Source organism: Corythoichthys intestinalis, chromosome 20, assembly GCF_030265065.1.
Source record: "Corythoichthys intestinalis isolate RoL2023-P3 chromosome 20, ASM3026506v1, whole genome shotgun sequence".
NCBI lineage: Eukaryota > Metazoa > Chordata > Actinopteri > Syngnathiformes > Syngnathidae > Corythoichthys > Corythoichthys intestinalis.
The window spans coordinates 38,758,621-38,778,797 of record NC_080414.1 but is presented as its reverse complement, the minus strand read 5'-3'; the positions used below and the strand labels follow the sequence as shown (position 1 = coordinate 38,778,797).

At 39.0% G+C, this 20,177-nt stretch overlaps 1 protein-coding gene across 1 annotated transcript; it reads right to left on the bottom strand.

Annotated features, from left to right (window-relative positions):
* Positions 1-41: 41 nt before the first annotated feature.
* LOC130908416 (oocyte zinc finger protein XlCOF19-like) lies at positions 42-20,165 on the bottom strand. The gene is made up of 2 exons (XM_057823812.1): positions 19,858-20,165; positions 42-2,351 (listed from the first exon to the last, which is right to left on the bottom strand). Exons 1-2 carry the CDS (start codon positions 19,862-19,864, stop codon positions 1,390-1,392), a joined length of 969 nt encoding a protein of 322 aa, XP_057679795.1. The 5' UTR covers positions 19,865-20,165; the 3' UTR covers positions 42-1,389.
* Positions 20,166-20,177: the final 12 nt, after the last annotated feature.

The following is a 20,177-nucleotide window of genomic DNA, read 5'->3' as shown; positions in this document are numbered from 1 at the left end:
CTCCCAACCCCCCCCCCCCCAAAAAAGAATTTCTCCTCGGATCTACGCAATTCACGTAGGTCGCCCTTTTTGACTTCAAAACGGCGAATTTCGCCGAAAGGTGAGAGATTTTCATGCCTGCACATGGTAGCTGATGTTCTGACAAAGCCTGTAACGAAGGCCAAGCTCGATGGGTTTATGCATTTTCTTTTTCAGGCATTAAAATGGGTCAGGGGTTAAAAAGGTGAGAAGGGTGTGGAGGAAATATGTTCCAGTACACTGTACACCCCAACAAAATATTGAGCTCTGTCGACCCACACAGTTTTGGTGTCTGATGTATTTCACAATTATTGTATCAATCAGTCTAAGAACAAGTGGGGGTGTTGAACACTGTTGTTCTTGAATGTGCTCTTGTGCCTAATTGTCTAGGGGCGTGGGCATAGGTGATTTGTGTCAGGTGCTGTTCATTAATAAATAGCCACTTGCCTTGGTGTGTGAGTGAGTGTGCGAGGTCAAGCTTGAACTCATGGCTACAGTGTGTTATTTCCTCTGTCAAATGTTTTAGTTGGTTTTCCAGCCCTTTTAATATGGCAGTCTCAACAGTTTGCAACAAAGTTCTCATAGTGTGGTTTTAACCTTGTACAGCTACAGGCATTCCAGGTTCCATGTATGCGGCATTGAGTCATCGACTTTTTGGTCATCGATCTAAGCAGTGAAAAGTTTTGTCGGTCTGGTTATGCAGTCTCGGGCGACAGTTCTGTTTCTATCCCCTTACATGATGGATGTGGGAGACATAGAAAACATGACAGGAAAAGTGGCCTCAAGGTGGGTCTGATTTAGGTTCTTATACTTTCAATGCAGATTCTTCAAAATTAGCAGTATCATTTAATTAAAAAAAAAAAAAAAACAGGAAACAGACAAAATCGTGCATAGAATATGGATCGAATAATGTGAGAAAAAAAAAGTGCTACATTTTTTTTTTTTTGCCGGATCGTCCTGGCCAAGTATCAAGCGAATTAATCATCTGAATTAATCTGAATTAATATTTATTCTAAATCAGGTGAGACAGTTCTTTTGACAATAGTGTGAATACACTTAACACAAGGATCTGACAAAGCACACGTATTGCACCAAAACTATATATCCGCAACAGGATTTGAGGAAAGACCACAGAATAAAATTTTCTTGCATGCAAAAACTGGTGAACTGAATGACAGGCAAAACAGTCCTTGGCCACCGCTTCTCACACCAACACACAGACCCACGTGTCTCTTGACCTGATCCTTCCGATTGAATCGCTGACCACATAAAAGAAAAAGAAAAAAAAAATCAGCAGTGTGGGTTATTATGTGTGTTTTTAAGGTGCTCTTGCTGCTACTGAATCTTGACCACACGTTGAACATAAAAAGGTTATTCTCCAGCATGGGTTTTTGTGTGTCTGCTTAAACTTTGCTTTAGAGTGAACCCTTGACCACAAACTGAGCAGGTAAAAGATTTTTCTCCAGTGTGGGTTGTTGTGTGTTGTTTCAGGTTTCCCTTTTGAGAGAATCTTTGGCCACAAACTGAGCAGGAAAAAGGTTTTTCTCCCGTGTGGGTTTTTGTGTGTGTTGTTAGGTGGCTCTTGCAACTGAATCTCTTGCCACAAAATACGCAGGAAAATGGTTTTTCACCAGTGTGGGTTCTTGTGTGTGTTTTTAGGCCTCCCCTTAAAGAGAATCTTTGGCCACAAACTGAGCAGGAAAAGGGCTTTTCACCAGTGTGGGTTCTTGTGTGTTGTGTTAGGCCTCTCTTATGAGTAAATCTTTGGCCACAAATTGAGCAGGAAAAAGGTTTTTCTCCAGTGTGGCTTCTTGCATGCACTATTAAGTCATGCCTGACAGAGAATCTTTGACCACAAACTGAACAGGAAAAGGGTTTTTCTCCAGTGTGGCTCCTCATATGCCGACGACAAGTATACTTATTCACAAAGGTTTTCCCACACTTAGAGCATTTGCGTTTGTCGTCACTGTAAACTTTCTTATGACCTTCATCATCACTGGCAGACGAGTGTGACATGGCGTCTTTGCTATCTGATATTGGCGCTATGAAAGTGTCCACTTGCAATCCTTCTGTTGAGCTGCTGCTGCCGCTTGGAGGCTCTGCTTCTCTGCTGGATTCACTCTTCAAAGGCTCACCAGTCGGCCGGGCAATATCGTCGTCCTCTGTAACGTATGGTAGCTCTACCTCCTCCTTTTTGATTGGAAGTACCTCTTCTCTCTTTTGCTGTTGAGGGCCATCTGGCTCTTCCTTTTTCATTTGTGGGTGCTCAACTTCCTCTTTAACGCCAGGAGACGCTGACTCCTGCCGCTCAGGACCAAGACATTCTCTGAAACCTGCAAGACAAAAAGACAAATGATAAACTAATAGAAATGTAAAAACATGTTTTTTGAACATTAAAAAATCCTGGAAAGTATTTCCACCTGATTAAATTGTGTGAACTTTTGCAAAAGCTCCATCCCCCTTATTACAGTTGCGAAGCCGACAAGCTTCCTCACTTCAACAGCACAGCCATCCCCATACACAAGTTCCTGAGGATCTTCCACATTTCTTCTTGTAACTTCCGTTTTACACTTTCTCCAACCAAAACAACAATGGAGCTGGAGTGGCATTACTCATCAACCCCCCCCCCCCCCCCCCACAAAAAAAGTCGCATCCATCTGCCATCATCACAACATGGGAGGACAACATGATGAAATGGCGACTCGAAATGGCTAAGAGTCGCCACAACCATAATAGTTATTGATAATTGATAATTTTATTGATTTATTGCAGTGGATGGAAACGCAATCAGGAACCTGAACAGCTCCGAAGCATCCAGTTGAATGTGTCCGACATGAATATGGGAATTTTGAGTTCTTAAAGGTACAATTATTTTCGATTTGACTACAATTATGTGTGTTGTGTCACTGCTGAGACATCGTTAGCTTCAACGATAAAGAAATGGAAAATACTCATCTACAACAAGTCATACATTGGCTTTTCACTCAAAATGCATAAATTCAAAGGTTACTACAGGTGGAAAGGGCTGTTGGCAAGGGAAGACAACATGATGTGCCTCACAACACTTACATTGATGGACATATATCGAGACTAGGTGCATTCTACTTTGATGAAAGAGGGCTCAATTTATGCTCCACCTTTTCTATTTTTCTACTAATTTGATAAATTGTGATTTATTGACCCGTTTTGCACATGCTCCCATTGTTTTAAATAAAACAATGGAATCATGTTGTTCCAAAGTTTTGTTGCGATCAATATTTGCAATAAAAAATGACTATTTGTGTCTATATGTACATGTGTGATGAGCTGTTAATACCATAACTGTAACCCAACATGATGAAAATGACCTTATAATATTTCCTTGTAAGAAAATCCGTGTCAGCCCCCTCTGCATCCAGCAACTGTAATATTATTTGTAATTTCACCTCATTTTGGTCACTCAAGTGGCCGGCGTAACAATCAACACCCCATGTTAACACAGGCTGCAGATTGTTAGAATTTTGTCCACGAACGATCAACGAAGTGATAAGAACAAACATGCAACTTTTAGGCGGATCCTTTTGGTTTAAAAGCCGCGAGCCAAATCATTAATCTGCTGCTGGTTTCAATTTAAGACATATGGCGATGTAGATCCACACTAGAGCCTAGATCTTGAGCCCGAACTAGACCCAAAATGCCAATCATTTACGTTCGGGTCGGGTCGGACTTCTCTCTCGCTAAGGTTTTTTTAAAATAAATATATAATTGTAAATAGATGTTAAACTAAGGAATACTTGTTATTAGAGCCGGGCGGTACACTGAAAATTTACCGTTACCGAAATTCTTCACGATGACCGATATAATTTTGACCATGTCGGTAAATTCGGTAATTTAATAAATCAAGAAAATATAGTCTTTTCATCCTGCATTGACTGTATTGTTCGGCTATGTTCATTCCCCTTTAAGAAAGCAGTCAGTGTATTTACGTATGAAGTCACGTGACCATCAGAAACTCAAAACAAACAAAAGCCCGGTAGGCTAATGCTAGCGGCTAACGCTACATGAAAATGTGATGGAGTCGGGCTTAAGGGAGCTTCGCCAAACTTTCACCCAACATTACGTAGACTCTTGGCGGCCTTCAGACGGGCTTTCACCCGCTTTCCTCCCTGGTTCTCACGATTTCAGGAGCTTTGTTTTCAGTGCTTTCTACTCGTAGCCACCCCACAGGCTAACACTAGCAGCTAACAGCAGCTACAAATGAACGTGATGGAGCTGGATAGTGGCTCTAACATTGTCGAAACGGCTGATTTTAATGAGTGGATTGTGTACTTACTGCATCTAGCAATTAGTATGTCGCGTTATTTTATATCTGTGCAATTAGTATGTCGCGTTATTTTGTATCTGTGTGTGTGTGTGATTTCTTTGATATCTTTTGTGATTGTAAAGCATTCAGTGTAAACTATAATCCAACAGTGACCGTTTAATTGCTACAGCTATTTTTCTGTATGTGCTTGCTTTATTTTGTCATTCTGTTATTCTGTCTCATTACTGCCATCATAAAATCTTAAATGTTTCATTGGCATAAGAGCGAATGTATATATAAAATAAAAAAGCTCTGTTAAAAAAAAAAATCTTGAACACTTGTGTTGAGTAATTATGACACAGCTGCCAACAACAATAAGTTGTTTGAAGTGTACTGTTCAAGCTGTAATTTGTGTACAATATGTTTGCACAGTTGTCATATTGATTTTTATAATATAAATTGTTCAAGTCATACAAGATGTTATAAATGTTCATACAGTACTTGAATTCTTATTGTGTACAATATTTTTTTTTACATAATGTTTAAACAGCATGTACAACTGTTAAATTGAAAGCTAGTAAATAAATCAACGAGAAACAGTTGATTTGTATTTCATGCATTGATTAAGATTTTCATATTATGTAACGGTCCGCTTGGGCGAATTTATCGTCATTTATCGTTATCGAGGTAAATGTGCTCAATTTACCATCATACGTACTTGAGGCCATATCGCCCAGCCCTACTTCTTATAAAATATATAAATTGGATAAAACAAAGAGAAGGCGCTGTGGTAATCCCAAACATGAGCCGCAGCAAAGCCAGTGCATTGTTTGCTCACATGAACACCGTGGCCTCGCCCTCTTTTTAATCTTTCCTTCGCGCTCTGGCGCTCTCTGCGAGTCTGCAACCTGGTATTTCCTTTTCGAATTTCGATATGGAGTAGCAAGAGGTGAAAAACAAACTGAAGACGGGGGAATTGAAAAGGCAGGAATCCACCGGTAGGAGTCGGGTGTGGAAAGGATTTAAATTGGTAGTGGAAGATGCTACAGAAACCTGTGTTGGCTTTGCAGAATCCAACAAATGTGGCGCTTTGCCCTGGAAACCCGTTTACAGACGTCGCGCAACCGCTTTTGTTTCAACCCAGCCATAAAACGAAGGTAACTAATTATATTTATAATTCAAAATGTCATTTTTGAGCTCAGAATCATTAATTGATGTCTAACATTTAATATAAAGAAAAAAATGACTTTAAAAATTTATTCACTCGCATATTTTAAACTTTTAAACAAATGACGTCAATGAAAAAAATGGTGTCTGCAATAAAGTTACTCATATCTACCTCATAACTATCGCTTAATTGTATTTTTTTTGTTACTGTCGCATTTCCTCTAATGTTAGATGATAATCAATCCAAAAAAAGAAAAATTGTTTTAAAAAAAACAAAAAAACGTTTAAAAGCGTAAATATATGAAAAAGAAAATCTTGACCACTCCTTGATATCTGTGATTTCTGCATTGTGACCCTTGTTATATTACCATGTTTCACCCATAAAATCCCAAACAAATCCAGCTTTGGCCATTCACAGCTGTGTCTTGACACTCGGTGATTGCTACATGGAGTTTTTGGATTAAAACAACGTAAGTACGCAATATCATCTCGTTAAAGTCATGGCGTCTGTAATCCTGCTTTCGCGTGCTCTCACCTCCAGATAGGGTTTTGCTGTTAAATGTTTTTTTTTTTTTTTTTTTTTTAAATGCTCCTGTTTAAAAATTTTCTTCCCCCTGAAAATTGAGATTTTAAGCTTTCCATTGAAGTATCACCAGTGTTGGGAATCTTCCTTTAAAAAAGTAATTACAGTTACAAATTACTTCTCCCAAAAAGTAATTGTGTTAGTAACTCAGTTACCTGAATTTAAGAGTAATTAATTACTTGACTAAGTAACTGGTGATCATTTTCTATTCTATAATTTTTTTTTTTTTAAAGTCACACAATCTGAAGTTTAAAGGGTTTGGGGGACAATTCTTCCCTAGCCCAATTCTTTACCCTAAACTTAACTAGACACAGAGGTATTGCAGATATTGCAATAACTAGATAATAACTTTTGCTATGTGTGGAAGTCATTTAATGTTGTGAATCAACTGTTAAAGTTGTTAAAATTGCTCTCATATTGCATTAGGTCCCTTCCGTCTATTTTCAACATGTTTAAGTTTTAAAACTGTTTCATCATTTAAAGATAGATTTAAGTTAAATTTTTCCGATTTAGGTTCACTTTGGATAAAACAATACTTAGGTTCACTAGAAAGGTTCTCTACAACGGAACCTTCATGAGAAGTCTACTACTTTAAGATGGCGGCTGTTTACTTACGCATCTACAATCACCGGCCACTTTATTAGGTACACCTGTCCAACTACTCGTTAACACTTAATTTCTAATCAGCCAATCACATGGCGGCAACTCAGTGCATTTAGGCATGTAGACATGGTTTAAGACAATCTCCTGCAGTTCAAACCGAGCATCAGTATGGGGAAGAAAGGTGATTTGAGTGACTTTGAACGTGGCATGGTTGTTGGTGCCAGAAGGGCTGGTCTGAGTATTTCAGAAACTGCTGCTCTACTGGGATTTTCACGCACAACCATCTCTAGGGTTTACAGAGAATGGTTCGAAAAAGAAAAAATATCCAGTGAGCGGCAGTTCTGTGGGCGGAAATGCCTTGTTGATGCTAGAGGTCAGAGGAGAATGGCCAGACTGGTTCGAGCTGATAGAAAGGCAACAGTGACTCAACCACCCATTACAACCACAGTAGGCAGAAGAGCATCTCTGAACGCACAGTACGTCAAACTTTGAGGCAGATGGGCTACAGCAGCAGAAGACCACGCCGGGTGCCACTTCTTTCAGCTAAGAACAGGAAACGGAGGCTACAATTTGCACAAGCTCATTGAAATTGGACAATAGAAGATTGGAAAAACGTTGCCTGGTCTGAGGAGTCTCGATTTCTGCTGCGACATTCGGATGGTAGGGTCAAAATTTGGCATCAACAACATGAAACCATGGATCCATCCTGCCTTGTATCAACGGTTCAGGCTGGTGGTGGTGTAATGGTGTGGGGAATATTTTCTTGGCACTCTTTGGGCCCCTTGGTACCAATTGAGCATCGTTGGAACGCCACAGCCTACCTGAGTATTGTTGCTGACCATGTCCATCCCTTTATGACCACAATGTACCCAACTTCTGATGGCTACTTTCAGCAGGATAATGCGCCATGTCATAAAGCTGGAATCATCTCAGACTGGTTTCTTGAACATGACAATGAGTTCACCGTACTCAAATGGCCTCCACAGTCACCAGATCTCAATCCAATAGAGCATCTTTGGGATGTGGTGGAACAGCAGATTCGCATCATGGATGTGCAGCCGACAAATCTGCACCAACTGTATGATGCCATCATGTCAATATGGACCAAACTCTCTGAGGAATGCTTCCAGCACCTTGTTGAATCTATGCCACGAAGAATTGAGGCAGTTCTAAAAGCAAAAGGGGGTCCAACCCGTTACTAGCATGGTGTACCTAATAAAGTAGTCGGTGAGTGTAGTTCTTTATTATATATGTTGCTAATGCCGCCATGTCTGTCATTTGCATCTAGTTCTGTATATATGTGATATCTACCGAAGCATTATGTGGGCGTAGTTTGTAGGCTATCGGCTACAGTCATGTGTTATTGGAGCGACCTAACATAGTAGCATCGCGTTTGAAACGGCGTCACACTCCCTTGCCTCCTCCCCACTCCTGCTCTGCTCTCTCGTCTCCTTGAGTCTTTTTCCACCCTTTCTCGCGTCAGTCAACCAACATCGCAACGCGTAGTAACGCACGACTTAACCGCCTCAGTAACGGTAACGGCGTTGCGATGAGAAAAGTAATTAATCAGATTACCCCGTAACTCAAAAATAAATAACTAACGCCGTTATGTCACGGCGTTATTTATAACGGAGTTATTCCCAACACTGTGTATCACACATGCATATAGGACAATTTTGAAATTTGGCCAAATTGGGGGGTCTCAGAGCGGAACTTCAAGTCATTTGAGTGTTTTCCGCCATATGCTGCTGTTCCTCTCCTAGCTTGTCAGAGTGCCCCATGTGAGCACAGTATCCCACACCGAAATATATTTAACAAACCTTTCCAGCGTTATTTTATTGTGTAAATGCATTTATGATGATCATAAAAAATACGTAGACTATTTAAACATTAAGATAATGTTTTTTTTCTGCCAAGTCGAAGAAATTAAAATAAATGTCTGTTGCTGCATTTTGCCAAGGAAAGGACGCATGAACTATCCACCTGATGGAACAGACACACAAATATAAAAGATATAAATGTTTATTGAATATGCATTTTACGGTCTTGTTTAACTTGGAGAATTTGTTACAAAAGACAGGCTTTAATTTGTTATCATTAACCACAACCATCATCAGAAATGTGATCACACAAAACGCAAGCATTTTCAAAGCAGTTCTCTGTCCAGGTCTGACTGATGCATCGCATCCCCGCATTTCCTCCTTCTCCTGGGTCCTAACAAATTAAATATAAAATTTCAGGTGGTGGGGGACTCGGGCCTGCAAATAAAGGTAAAATTTCGGCTTTTTTACGGGCTCAGGCAAACAAATAAAGAATACAATTTCGGGTTTTTTTCGGGCTCGGGCCTGAAAGTTAACTGCTCGGGCCGGGTCGGGCTGGATTTTTTAGGCCCGATCTAGGCTGTAATCCACACTGGTGCTTTGAAGCTGGTCGCTGTTCAATAATATGGATATTATAATATACATATATATATATTAGAGCTGAAACGAATACTCGAGCAACTCCAGTAACTCGAGTTTAAAAACTGATCCGAGTAGTTTTATTCACCTCGAGTAATCGTTTATTTTGACAGCTCTAAGCATCACGTTTTGCTCGCACTACTTTTAATGCGGGACGCGCTGATGTCACGTACGTAGAGGAAGAAGAAGAAGAGGAAAAAAAACTTACTGCAGCCGACAGCCGCTACAAACGACGCCGACGTTGCTAAATACTAGCCCGCACGATGCAAGTTGGTAGCAGGTAGTGTCTGATGAGTCTCATAGAGATCACATGTATGTTGAACTAGATGCGAAATGACAGACTCGGCCGCGTCTGGGCAGCGTTAGTAAACAGCCGCCATCTTAAAGCAGTAGAGCGCTAAGCGCTAATAAAAAGCGCTAATAAATAAGATTAACGTAACGTTAGCCCTGCTGAGGGCTAGGTTTCTATTAATTATGACCACTGTCGATGCTTGGCTAACGTGTCTTACATACAGGCTTTAACATAACATAGCGATGTGGAGTGATGAGGGTGTAAAATAAAAACTCAATAATGCTAACTATCAATTTTAGCTCAGTAGTAAATGCTGGATAAAACACCAAGTAGCACTGGTCCCTAATGTGCTCCAATACAGCCTGTATCACACATTTATTTTGAACACTGCAAAAACTCAAAGTCCTATCAGGACTTACAGTTTAGACTAACTTATTACTTAACTAGAACTTAAAAATGGCTTGTCACAAATAGAAATTCAATGGAAACAAGTGGGAAAAAAATCCTAACTTTTAAGTGATGTGTGTTATCAAGCGTAACGGCATTTTTAGGTGTGTATGTATTTATATGTATATATATATACATATATATATATATATATATATATTAGAGCTGAAACGAGTACTCGAGCAACTCGAGTAACTCGAGTTTAAAAACTGATCCGAGTAATTTTATTCACCTCGAGTAATCGTTTATTTTGACAGCTCTAAGCATCACGTTTTGCTCGGACTATTTTTAATGCGGGACAACGCGCTGTCACGTGCGGAGAGGAAGAAGGGGGAAAAAAAAAACTTACTGCAGCTGACAGCCGCCACAAACGACGCCGACATTGCCAAATACTAGCCCGCACGATGCTACGTTGGTAACAGCTAGCGTCTGATGCGTCTCATAAAGATCACATGTATGTTGAACTAGATGCGCAATGACAGACTCGGCCGCGTCTGGGCAGCGTTATTAAACAGCCGCCATCTTAAAGCAGTACAGCGCTAAGTGCTAATAAAGAGCGCTAAGCGCTAATAAATAAGATTAACGTTACTGTCGCTACTAGCTCACGTAAAGTTAGCCCTGCGGAGGACTAGGTTTCAATTAATTATGACCACTGATATTTGCGTGGCTAACGTGTCTTACATACAGGCTTTAACATAACATAGCATTGTGGAGTGATGAGGGTGTAAAATAAAAACTTAATCATGCTAACTATCAATTTTAGCTCTGTAGTCATTGCTGGATAAAACACCAAGTAGCACTGGTCCCTAACGTGCTCCAGTACAGCCTGTATCATACATTTATTTTGAACACTGCAAAAACTCAAAATCCTATCAGGACTTACAGTTTAGACTAACTTAAAACTTAACTAGAACTTAAAAATGGCTTGACACAAAGCAGGCATGAAAATGGGTCAGGGGTTAAAAAGGTGAGAAGGGTGTGGAGGAAATATGTTCCAGTACACTGTACACCCCAACAAAATATTGAGCTCTGTCGACCCACACTGTGTTTCAGCAGGGCCGTGCAGAGACCGGTGGAGGGGCGGGTGCTCGTAGATCAAAAGGAGCACATGAACAAGTATTTAATACACCTTAAAACAACATAACTTCAATTTTAACCAGCTTTAGATAATTATTGGCTGCGACTGTGACATACTTTAATTGGGAGGGGGCAACAGTGAATAGAAATCAAAACTGTCATCAACACTTTCTGGATTTGACTCAGTCAGTCTGCCTATTTTCTTCCCTCAACCTCTGCATCAAAACTTTCTTCCTCAACTTGTTCATCTGAGAACAAACCACATTAGATGGTCACTGAGCCACCAACAGCACAGTTTTCTTAAAACTATTATTTCATTATTATCCATACTTAACAACTCTAGCACCTAATGATTAATAAAGCAATGACATAAAATCTTATAGAAACATAACATTGTAATTGTGTTTATAATTGGATTTAATACCCGACTATCCTTGCAAACTTGTTCTTACCAGGTCTGCTATTCACCCAGCTGATGAGTTATCCACTGCCTTTAGCAGCCTCATCTAACTCCTTTTTTTATCCCTCAATCTCCCTTCCCTACGAGGCATGTCTATGTAATGAAATATAAATATTAAAAAAAAAAAAAAAAAACAGACTCCCCGGTGGCTTTTAGTTGTAAAGCTTTCTTAATTTCTTTCTCTCTCAATAACGATGGAGGTAGATTTGTGTTTTTATTATTCAATCGTGTTTTTATTATTCAATCAAAAAACAAAGTTACTTCTATCAAAAGCAAAGTTGCTTCAATCAAAATACAGTATATACTTTTAATCCCCAAAAAGTCACTTCAATTAAAAAAAATTGTTTGTGATTGCAAAAATAAATTTGAGACAAAAAAAGCATTTGAAAACTATTTTACTTGATTGAAACAAATTTTTCCATTGAAGTAATGTTGTTTTGCGTTTGGGCCACATTTTGGCTAGGACATTTGTGTCTTTATTATTCAATCAAATAAGTTGCTTCAAACAAAAAAATATATATAAAAAGAAAAACTTTGCACACGTGTCAATCACCGTTTACCAAAGCCTGAGAGGGTTTGAGTAGACTCACTATGAAGCCAAGCATTTTCTTACTACTTTATTCTTGTTTAAAAATAATTCGGTGGGGCAGTAACATGTTTAAAATTTATCATAATTCTTACATTTTGAAGTGCTTGAAAACCATTTATAAATGATACTTTGGTGAAAAAAGTGAAAAAACATATATATGTATCTTTTATATGTATCTTTTTTCCAATTTAAAATCTGAATAAATGCATTGAACACGCATAAAAAAAATGGGGGGGGGGGGCTACGTCGCGGTTTTCACTTATTGCGGCGGGTTCTGGTCCCCATTAACCGGGAAAAACGAGGGATCCCTGTATTTCTGAAAAGCTTTAAGAAGCAGGACTCATTCCCACCACTCGTCGGGCCGGTGTTGTGCCGACACCGGCCGTCAGCTCAAATCCAAGCCGAAAATAACGCGTCTCCGGCGGACGACGGGAGCGATGTGAGGCGCCCCCTCCATCCGAGAGCATGCCGCTTAATTTGACTCAACAGTGTGTTTCTTCGTTTATATTACCGCTAAATACACAAGCTTGACGCCAATTTAACGGGAGCTATTTTTTTTCATGGGAGATTTGGCTAGCTCTAGCAGTGTTCAACGCAAGCTGCAACGAATGGCAGTAACTTTTTTATATCGCAAAATGTGAAAACGATTGAAACCATTACTCACCAAATTCAATCTGCTGGCAAATACAGGCAAGTGTGTATGCTGCGCTCTGGTCTGCCCCGGTGTGGCTAAGGCCTGCTTTTTGTTTTCGCAGCTATGCAATGCCACCCAAAAGGCTCTCCGAGCACTCCATGTACAGTAAGGAGTGCGCGCGTTTGGAATAATGGAACGCACCTTGGGCCGATGATTGGTTCTCGTCAGCGAAGCATCTAAAAGGATTTGCTGACTGTCCAAGTGTGACATTTTTTAAAGAACCGATTTCTTAAGTGCTCAGTTTACGTACTAAGTTAATCACATGATGATAATAATAATGTAACGTTGATAATAGTCAACCGTTTTATCAGATTGAAATTCTTTATTTGTGGAAACTTATTGAACAACACGACTGCTATCTGCCGCAGCCAACGCACATATCTCCCCCGCCAGAACAAACGTAAACACGGAAGGCACGTCCCTCGCTCTCCCGCACCTCCCTCACCCCTCTACGTCATGTGCATTCAGGAACACATGCTCACACCCTCGCCACATTATAACTCGATTCGTTACAATAATAATAATTAAATAAAACCTCCCGACCCCCCCTCCTCCTCCCAAAAAGAATTTCTCCTCGGATCTACGCAATTCACGTAGGTCGCCATTTTTTACTTCAAAACGGCGAATTTCGCCGAAAGGTGAGAGATTTTCATGCCTGTGTGTAGAAATTCAATTGAAACACGTGGGAAAAAATCCTAACTTTTAAGTGATGTGTGTTATCAAGCGTAACGGCATTTTTAGGTAATGTAATATATATATATATATATATATATATATACAGTGGTACCTCTACATACGATCACTTCGACACACGATCTTTTCGACATCCGACGTAAAATTTGAGCCGCCATTTGTTTCTACATCCGACGAGTTGCTCGAAATACGACGACATGACAGCACTGCAAACGAACGCACGGTGGATTTTCTTGTGTGAGAAATAAACACAGTTTTCAAAAAAAGTTGATACAGTTGGAGAAACAAGGAAAAAAGTGATGCTTACCTTTGAAATGAAGATGCAAGTTATAGAAAAATATGAGCTTGGGGTGCGCGTCCCTGAACTGGCTCAACAATACAGCTCCATGGTCCTCTTCCGACCACCGTTCGCCACTATTTATAAGTTAAGGTGACAATTATTATTGTGGTAACATTGCCAAGGAAATCGCCAGCTTCGTCACGTTTTTATCATTTATTTAAGAACTTATCCAACACAAAACGCCCATTGTCTTAAGCAGTTGACTGCTCTCAAGAAAACGAAAGTATTATCTCTACCGCACCGACCTATCTCACTGAGACGTCAGCTTCGCGGTGCGTTCAGGGACAGTAAAAAGTGTCCGCCATATTAGAATCCGATTCGTTACATTATTTACAGGAATAATTATTAATTATTTTTCTTCTTATTATATTATTCTGAATTATTTATTTATAACTTATTTGTTTTTCTATGTTTAATTGCCATTTTTAACAGTGCCAGCAGTATTTATTAAGAATTTAGTGTATGTTTTTAGGCTTTGGAACGAATTAATGGAATTATAATGTATTCCTATGGGAAAATCCTGCTCGACATACGACCATTTCGACTTACAAACAAGGTCCTGGAACGAATTAAATTTGTATGTAGAGGTACCACTGTATATATATATATATATATATATATATATTTTTTTTTTAAATAAGATCTAAAAGTTTTTTGAGTGAAAGCAGTGAATTAGTCTTTTTTTTTTTTTTTTTAATTCTAGCTACAATATACATCGAAAATAAAGACATTGATTGACTGAAAATGGTTCAAGATTAGATGAAATGTCTTGTTTTCTCATGTATATTTATAATTGCTCTTCACCTAAAAATATATTTGTTTAATCCGATTACTCGATTAATCGATAGAGCTTCAAACAAGCTTCAAACATAAAGATATGAAATTTAATTTTTTTGTCAAGAATCAACAACAAGTGGGACACAATTGTGAAGTGGAACAACATTTATTGGATAATTTAAACTTTTTTAACAAATAAAAAACTGAAAAGTGGGGCGTGCAATATTATTCGGCCCCTTTACTTTCAGTGCAGCAAACTCACTCCAGAAGTTCAGTGAGGATCTCTGAATGATCCAATGTTGTCCTAAATGACCGATGATGATAAATAGAATCCACCTGTGTGTAATCAAGTCTCCGTATAAATGCACCTGCTCTGTGATAGTCTCAGGGTTCTGTTTAAAGAGCAGAGAGCATTATGAAAACCAAGGAACACACCAGGCAGGTCCGAGATACTGTTGTGGAGAAGTTTAAAGCCGGATTTGGATACAAAAAGATTTCCCAAGCTTTAAACATCTCAAGGAGCACTGTGCAAGCCATCTTATTGAAATGGAAGGAGCATCAGACCACTGCAAATCTACCAAGACCCGGCCGTCCTTCCAAACTTTCTTCTCAAACAAGGAGAAAACTGATCAGAGATGCAGCCAAGAGGCCCATGATCACTCTGGATGAACTGCAGAGATCTACAGCTGAGGTGGGAGAGTCTGTCCATAGGACAACAATCAGTCGTACACTGCACAAATCTGGCCTTTATGGAAGAGTGGCAAGAAGAAAGCCATTTCTCAAAGATATCCATAATAAGTCTCGTTTAAAGTTTGCCACAAGCCACCTGGGAGACACACCAAACATGTGGAAGAAGGTGCTTTGGTCAGATGAAACCAAAATTTAACTTTTTGGCCACAATGCAAAACGATATGTTTGGCGTAAAAGCAACACAGCTCATCACCCTGAACACACCATCCCCACTGTCAAACATGGTGGTGGCAGCATCATGGTTTGGGCCTGCTTTTCTTCAGCAGGAACAGGGAAGATGGTTAAAATTGACGGGAAGATGGATTCAGCCAAATACAGGAACATTCTGGAAGAAAACCTGTTGGTATCTGCACAAGACCTGAGACTGGGACGGAGATTTATCTTCCAACAGGACAATGATCCAAAACATAAAGCCAAATCTACAATGGAATGGTTAAAAAATAAACTTATCCAGGTGTTAGAATGGCCAAGTCAAAGTCCAGACCTGAATCCAATCGAGAATCTGTGGAAAGAGCTAAAGACTGCTGTTCACAAACACTCTCCATCCAACCTCACTGAGCTCGAGCTGTTTTGCAAGGAAGAATGGGCAAGAATGTCAGTCTCTCGATGTGCAAAACTGATAGAAACATACCCCAAGCGACTTGCAGCTGTAATTGGAGCAAAAGGTGGCGCTACAAAGTATTAACGCAAGGGGGCCGAATAATATTGCACGCCCCACTTTTCAGTTTTTTATTTGTTAAAAAAGTTTAAATTATCCAATAAATTTTGTTCCACTTCACGATTGTGTCCCACTTGTTGTTGATTCTTGACAAAAAATTAAAATTTTATATCTTTATGTTTGAAGCCTGAAATGTGGCGAATGGTTGCAAGGTTCAAGGGGGCCAAATACTTTTGTAAGGCACTGTATATATATATATATATATATATATATATATATATATATATATATATATATATATATATATATATATATATATATATATATATTTTTTTTTTTTTTAATGAGATATAAAGGTTTTTTTGAGAGAAAGCAGTAAATTAGTCTTTTTTTTTTTGTTACATCTGAGATGCAATTGTTGGCTGTTTTCAACAATATACATCGAAAATATAGACATTGATTGACTGAAAATGGTTCAAGATTAGATGAAATGTCTTGTTTTCTCATGTATATTTATAATTGCTCTTCACCCAAAAATATATTTGTTTTATCCGATTACTCGATTAATCAATAGAATTTTCAGTCGATTACTCGATTACTAAAATATTCGATAGCTGCAGCCCTAAACTCGAGCTTAAAAACTGATCCGAGTAATTTTATTCACCTCGAGGAATCGTTTAATTTTGCCAGCTCTAAGCATCACGTTTTGCCCAGACTACTTTTAATGCGGCACAACGCGCTGACGTCACTCACATGCGTAGAGGAAGAAGCAATAAAAAAATACCTTACTGCAGCCAACAGCAGTTACAAACTATGCCGACGTTGCTAAAAACTACGCCCGCATGTTGCTACGGTAGTAGCAGCCTAGCAGGTAGCGTCTGATGTGTGTCAGAGATTTCACATGTACGTAAAACTAGATGCGATATGATATATGCGGACTCGGCGGCATTAATGAAACAGCCGCCATCTTAAAGCAGTACACTTCTGAGCGCTCATAAATAAGATTAACGTTACTGTCACTCGCTCACTAACGTTATCCCTGCTGAGGGCTAAGTTTCTATTCATTATGACCACTGTCGATGCGTGGCTAACTCTTACATACAGGCTTTATTTAATCTGTGAAAACAGCTCTGTAGAGTGATTAGGGTGTAAAATAAAAACATATTAATGCTAACTGTCAATTTTAGCTCAGTAGTCATTGCTGGATAAAACACCAAGTAGCACTGGTGCCTAATGTGCTCCTATACAGCACAGCATTTATTTTGAACACTGCAAAAACTCAAAATCCTATAAAGACTTACAGTTTAGACTAACTTAAAACTTAACTAGAACTTATAGCTTGACACAAGTGGAAATTCAATTGAAACACGTAGGGAAAAACACCTAACTTTTACGTAATGTGTGTGATCAAGCGTCAAGACATTTTTAGGTAAGAAATATATATATTTTTTATAAGATCTAAAGGTTTTTGGAGTGAAAGCAGTGAACTAGTCTTTTTTTTAGTCACATTTGAGATGCAAATATTGGCTGTTTTCGACAATGTACATTGAAAATCAATTCAATTCCATTTTATTTGTATAGCCCAGGATCACAACAACGTTGTCTCAAAGGGCTTTGCAGAGGCAATATGATACACAACCAGAAACAGCAAATGAAGCAACAAAGATGAATAAATAAATTCAAGTCCTGGGTATCCCCCATCCTTAGACCCTCTATGTCGGCAAGGAAAAACTCCAAAAAACTCCAGTCTTTGGGTGAATAAAATAATAAAATAAAATAAAGACGTTGACTGAAAATGGTTCAATATTACATGAGATGTCTTGTTTTCTCATCTATATGTATAATTGCTCTTTACCTAAAAAAAAAAAAAAAAAAAAAGTTTTATCCGATTACTCGATTAATCAATAGAATTGTCTGTCGATTACTCGATTACTAAAATATTCGATACCTGCAGCCCTAATTTACCGTGATACGTACTTAAGGCCATATCGCCCAGCTCTATTAAATGTTGACAAATAGTTGATTTATGATTGACCAGGAAATATGATTGAAAAGTCATTGAATTATGGATGAGCAGGTGTTTTGGTCGAAAACATAACATCAATTCAGCGATGTTCCAATGTTATTAATAATCGAAATGACGTTTAGGTTTTTTAAGGATTTCAACGTTGAAACAACATTAATTGAGGGTGCAACATTGACGTTGATTCAACGATATAAGATGGACAACGGAATGTTGATCCAGTGTCTTTTCAACGTCGGTCTGCTATCCGGGTAGATTTGTCTTTAATAAACTGGAGAAGAAAGAAAATACAGAGAGTCACACTGACTGGCATATACAGTGGGGAGAACAAGTATTTGATACACTGCCAATGGGGTTTCCCATTGACAGTGTATCAAATACTTGTTCTCCCCACTGTACATTTATATAATTGTCCTCATACATTAAAAATTGTGAGTGCGTGTGTGTGTGTGTGTGTGTGTGTGTAAGTGTGTCATAAGTTAATAGAATATTAGTAATTTATAGGTGCAGACAATTCCATGATATCAAAAATACAATACAATAACTGTAATTTAAAGAAAAGCGCACATTTTCAGAAAGTCAAAAGTCATACAATAAATGTAATTCATTTAATGGAATATTTACACAATAATCTCATCACGATAAAGAGTAATAGCAATTTACTACAGCGGACATTTATACAACATCAAAAAGTCATATAATTCCATGTAGGCCTATATTTTTTAAAGCAGACATTTTCTTAACGACGTCATGATCAAATGATCCATGAAAGGGAAAATATATGGAGATGCAATTTGGAGCCAGGGACTCGTCTAAGGTAGTTTAGGCTGTTAGCGTAAGTGGTCTTCCTCGATTCCTCGTCGTCGTTGCTGTTGGCAACATCGCCCTACTTCGTCACAGATTGTGACTGATCGCAGATTTCGGGACAAAACCGGTGTTCTGCCAAAGTATACATCGGCGAAATGTCTTACATTAGTCGAATTTGACACCCAAAATACTACCGTGCGCTCTAAATTTGTTTTGTTTAGATGCATACAGGCAGAACGTACTAAAAAAATGCCTTGAGAAAATACTTAAATGTAGTCCCTTCAAATAAGGATGGTTTAAATACGCTACGTGACTAATGTGGTCAACTGCTTCAAAGCTAACACAAAAAAACACAATGTTTAAAAGTATGAGAGGGTAACACATGCAAAAAGTATTTTTGAGGCAATGAAAACGTTCTTAAAAAACTAAATAAAAACAAAAATAGTGAGTAGCCGCAGCTTCTAACCGATTTGCGCATGCGTGCGGATGCATGCGCAAGCGCGCATGCGCATTGTGTAGAACTTTTCTTCGCGTTGTAAGGAATGGCCGAACACTGGTGTTCTGTCAAAATTTGCTCCCTTATAAAATTTTGCTCCCAAAGCTTTTGTGGCTCTGAAAAAGCCCTCTTTTACATTCAGTTGGACTCTCAATGTTATCCAAAGGTGCTAACTGAAACTAGATACATCATAAACATACATGTGCAAAACGAAAATGGCGTAAATTAATACTTAACGACACGGCGAAGTCGTTAACCGTGAGAGCGCGGGTTGCAGTTGCTGTGTGCAGCTAACATGGTTGGATGTGTCTGAGAACTTTTGTACATGTTTTTACAAGATCAAACCTAAGTAAATATTCCTTTCTTTAAAGAAAGTTTGCAGTGTTTACTTTGGAATCGTCGCATTCGCGGCCATTTTTAACGTTACACGCATGCGCAAAACCGCAAGGTAGCAATTTGTATTTTTGATGGGTTGCCAAATTTGTCAGAACAACAGTCTAAAACAAAAACGGCAAAGGTAGAACAAAAACCAAAAATTTGGTGCTGCGTGACAGCACTAGTAATACATTTTGTGTCTGTAAACATGAGAATTGTAATGATGAGTACTTGCAAGGCAATGTACTCAAAAGTCAACATACTCACCTGACATTTTGGGACTTGATGTTTGCTTGCTCGGCGAGGTGTCGATCCCAGGCGTGTTGTTTGTTCTCTTAGTTAGCGGCTAAACTAGGCTAGGTTAACCTAAGCAGGCCTCGAAGTTTCAATGTGCACCCAAACGACTCGAAGAAGAAGGGAGATTGAACGGATTCTTGGCATGTCCGAAAATTTCCGCCATCTTTCAGTAGATTACATGAGGTCGTGGGGACAAAGAGAGATGAAACGCGGGTTGTTTTCCTCCAAGCACTACTTTTCCGAAGTAAGCAATCGGGCGGCAAGTGGCAACTCCTCCCCGAGCCAGGCAG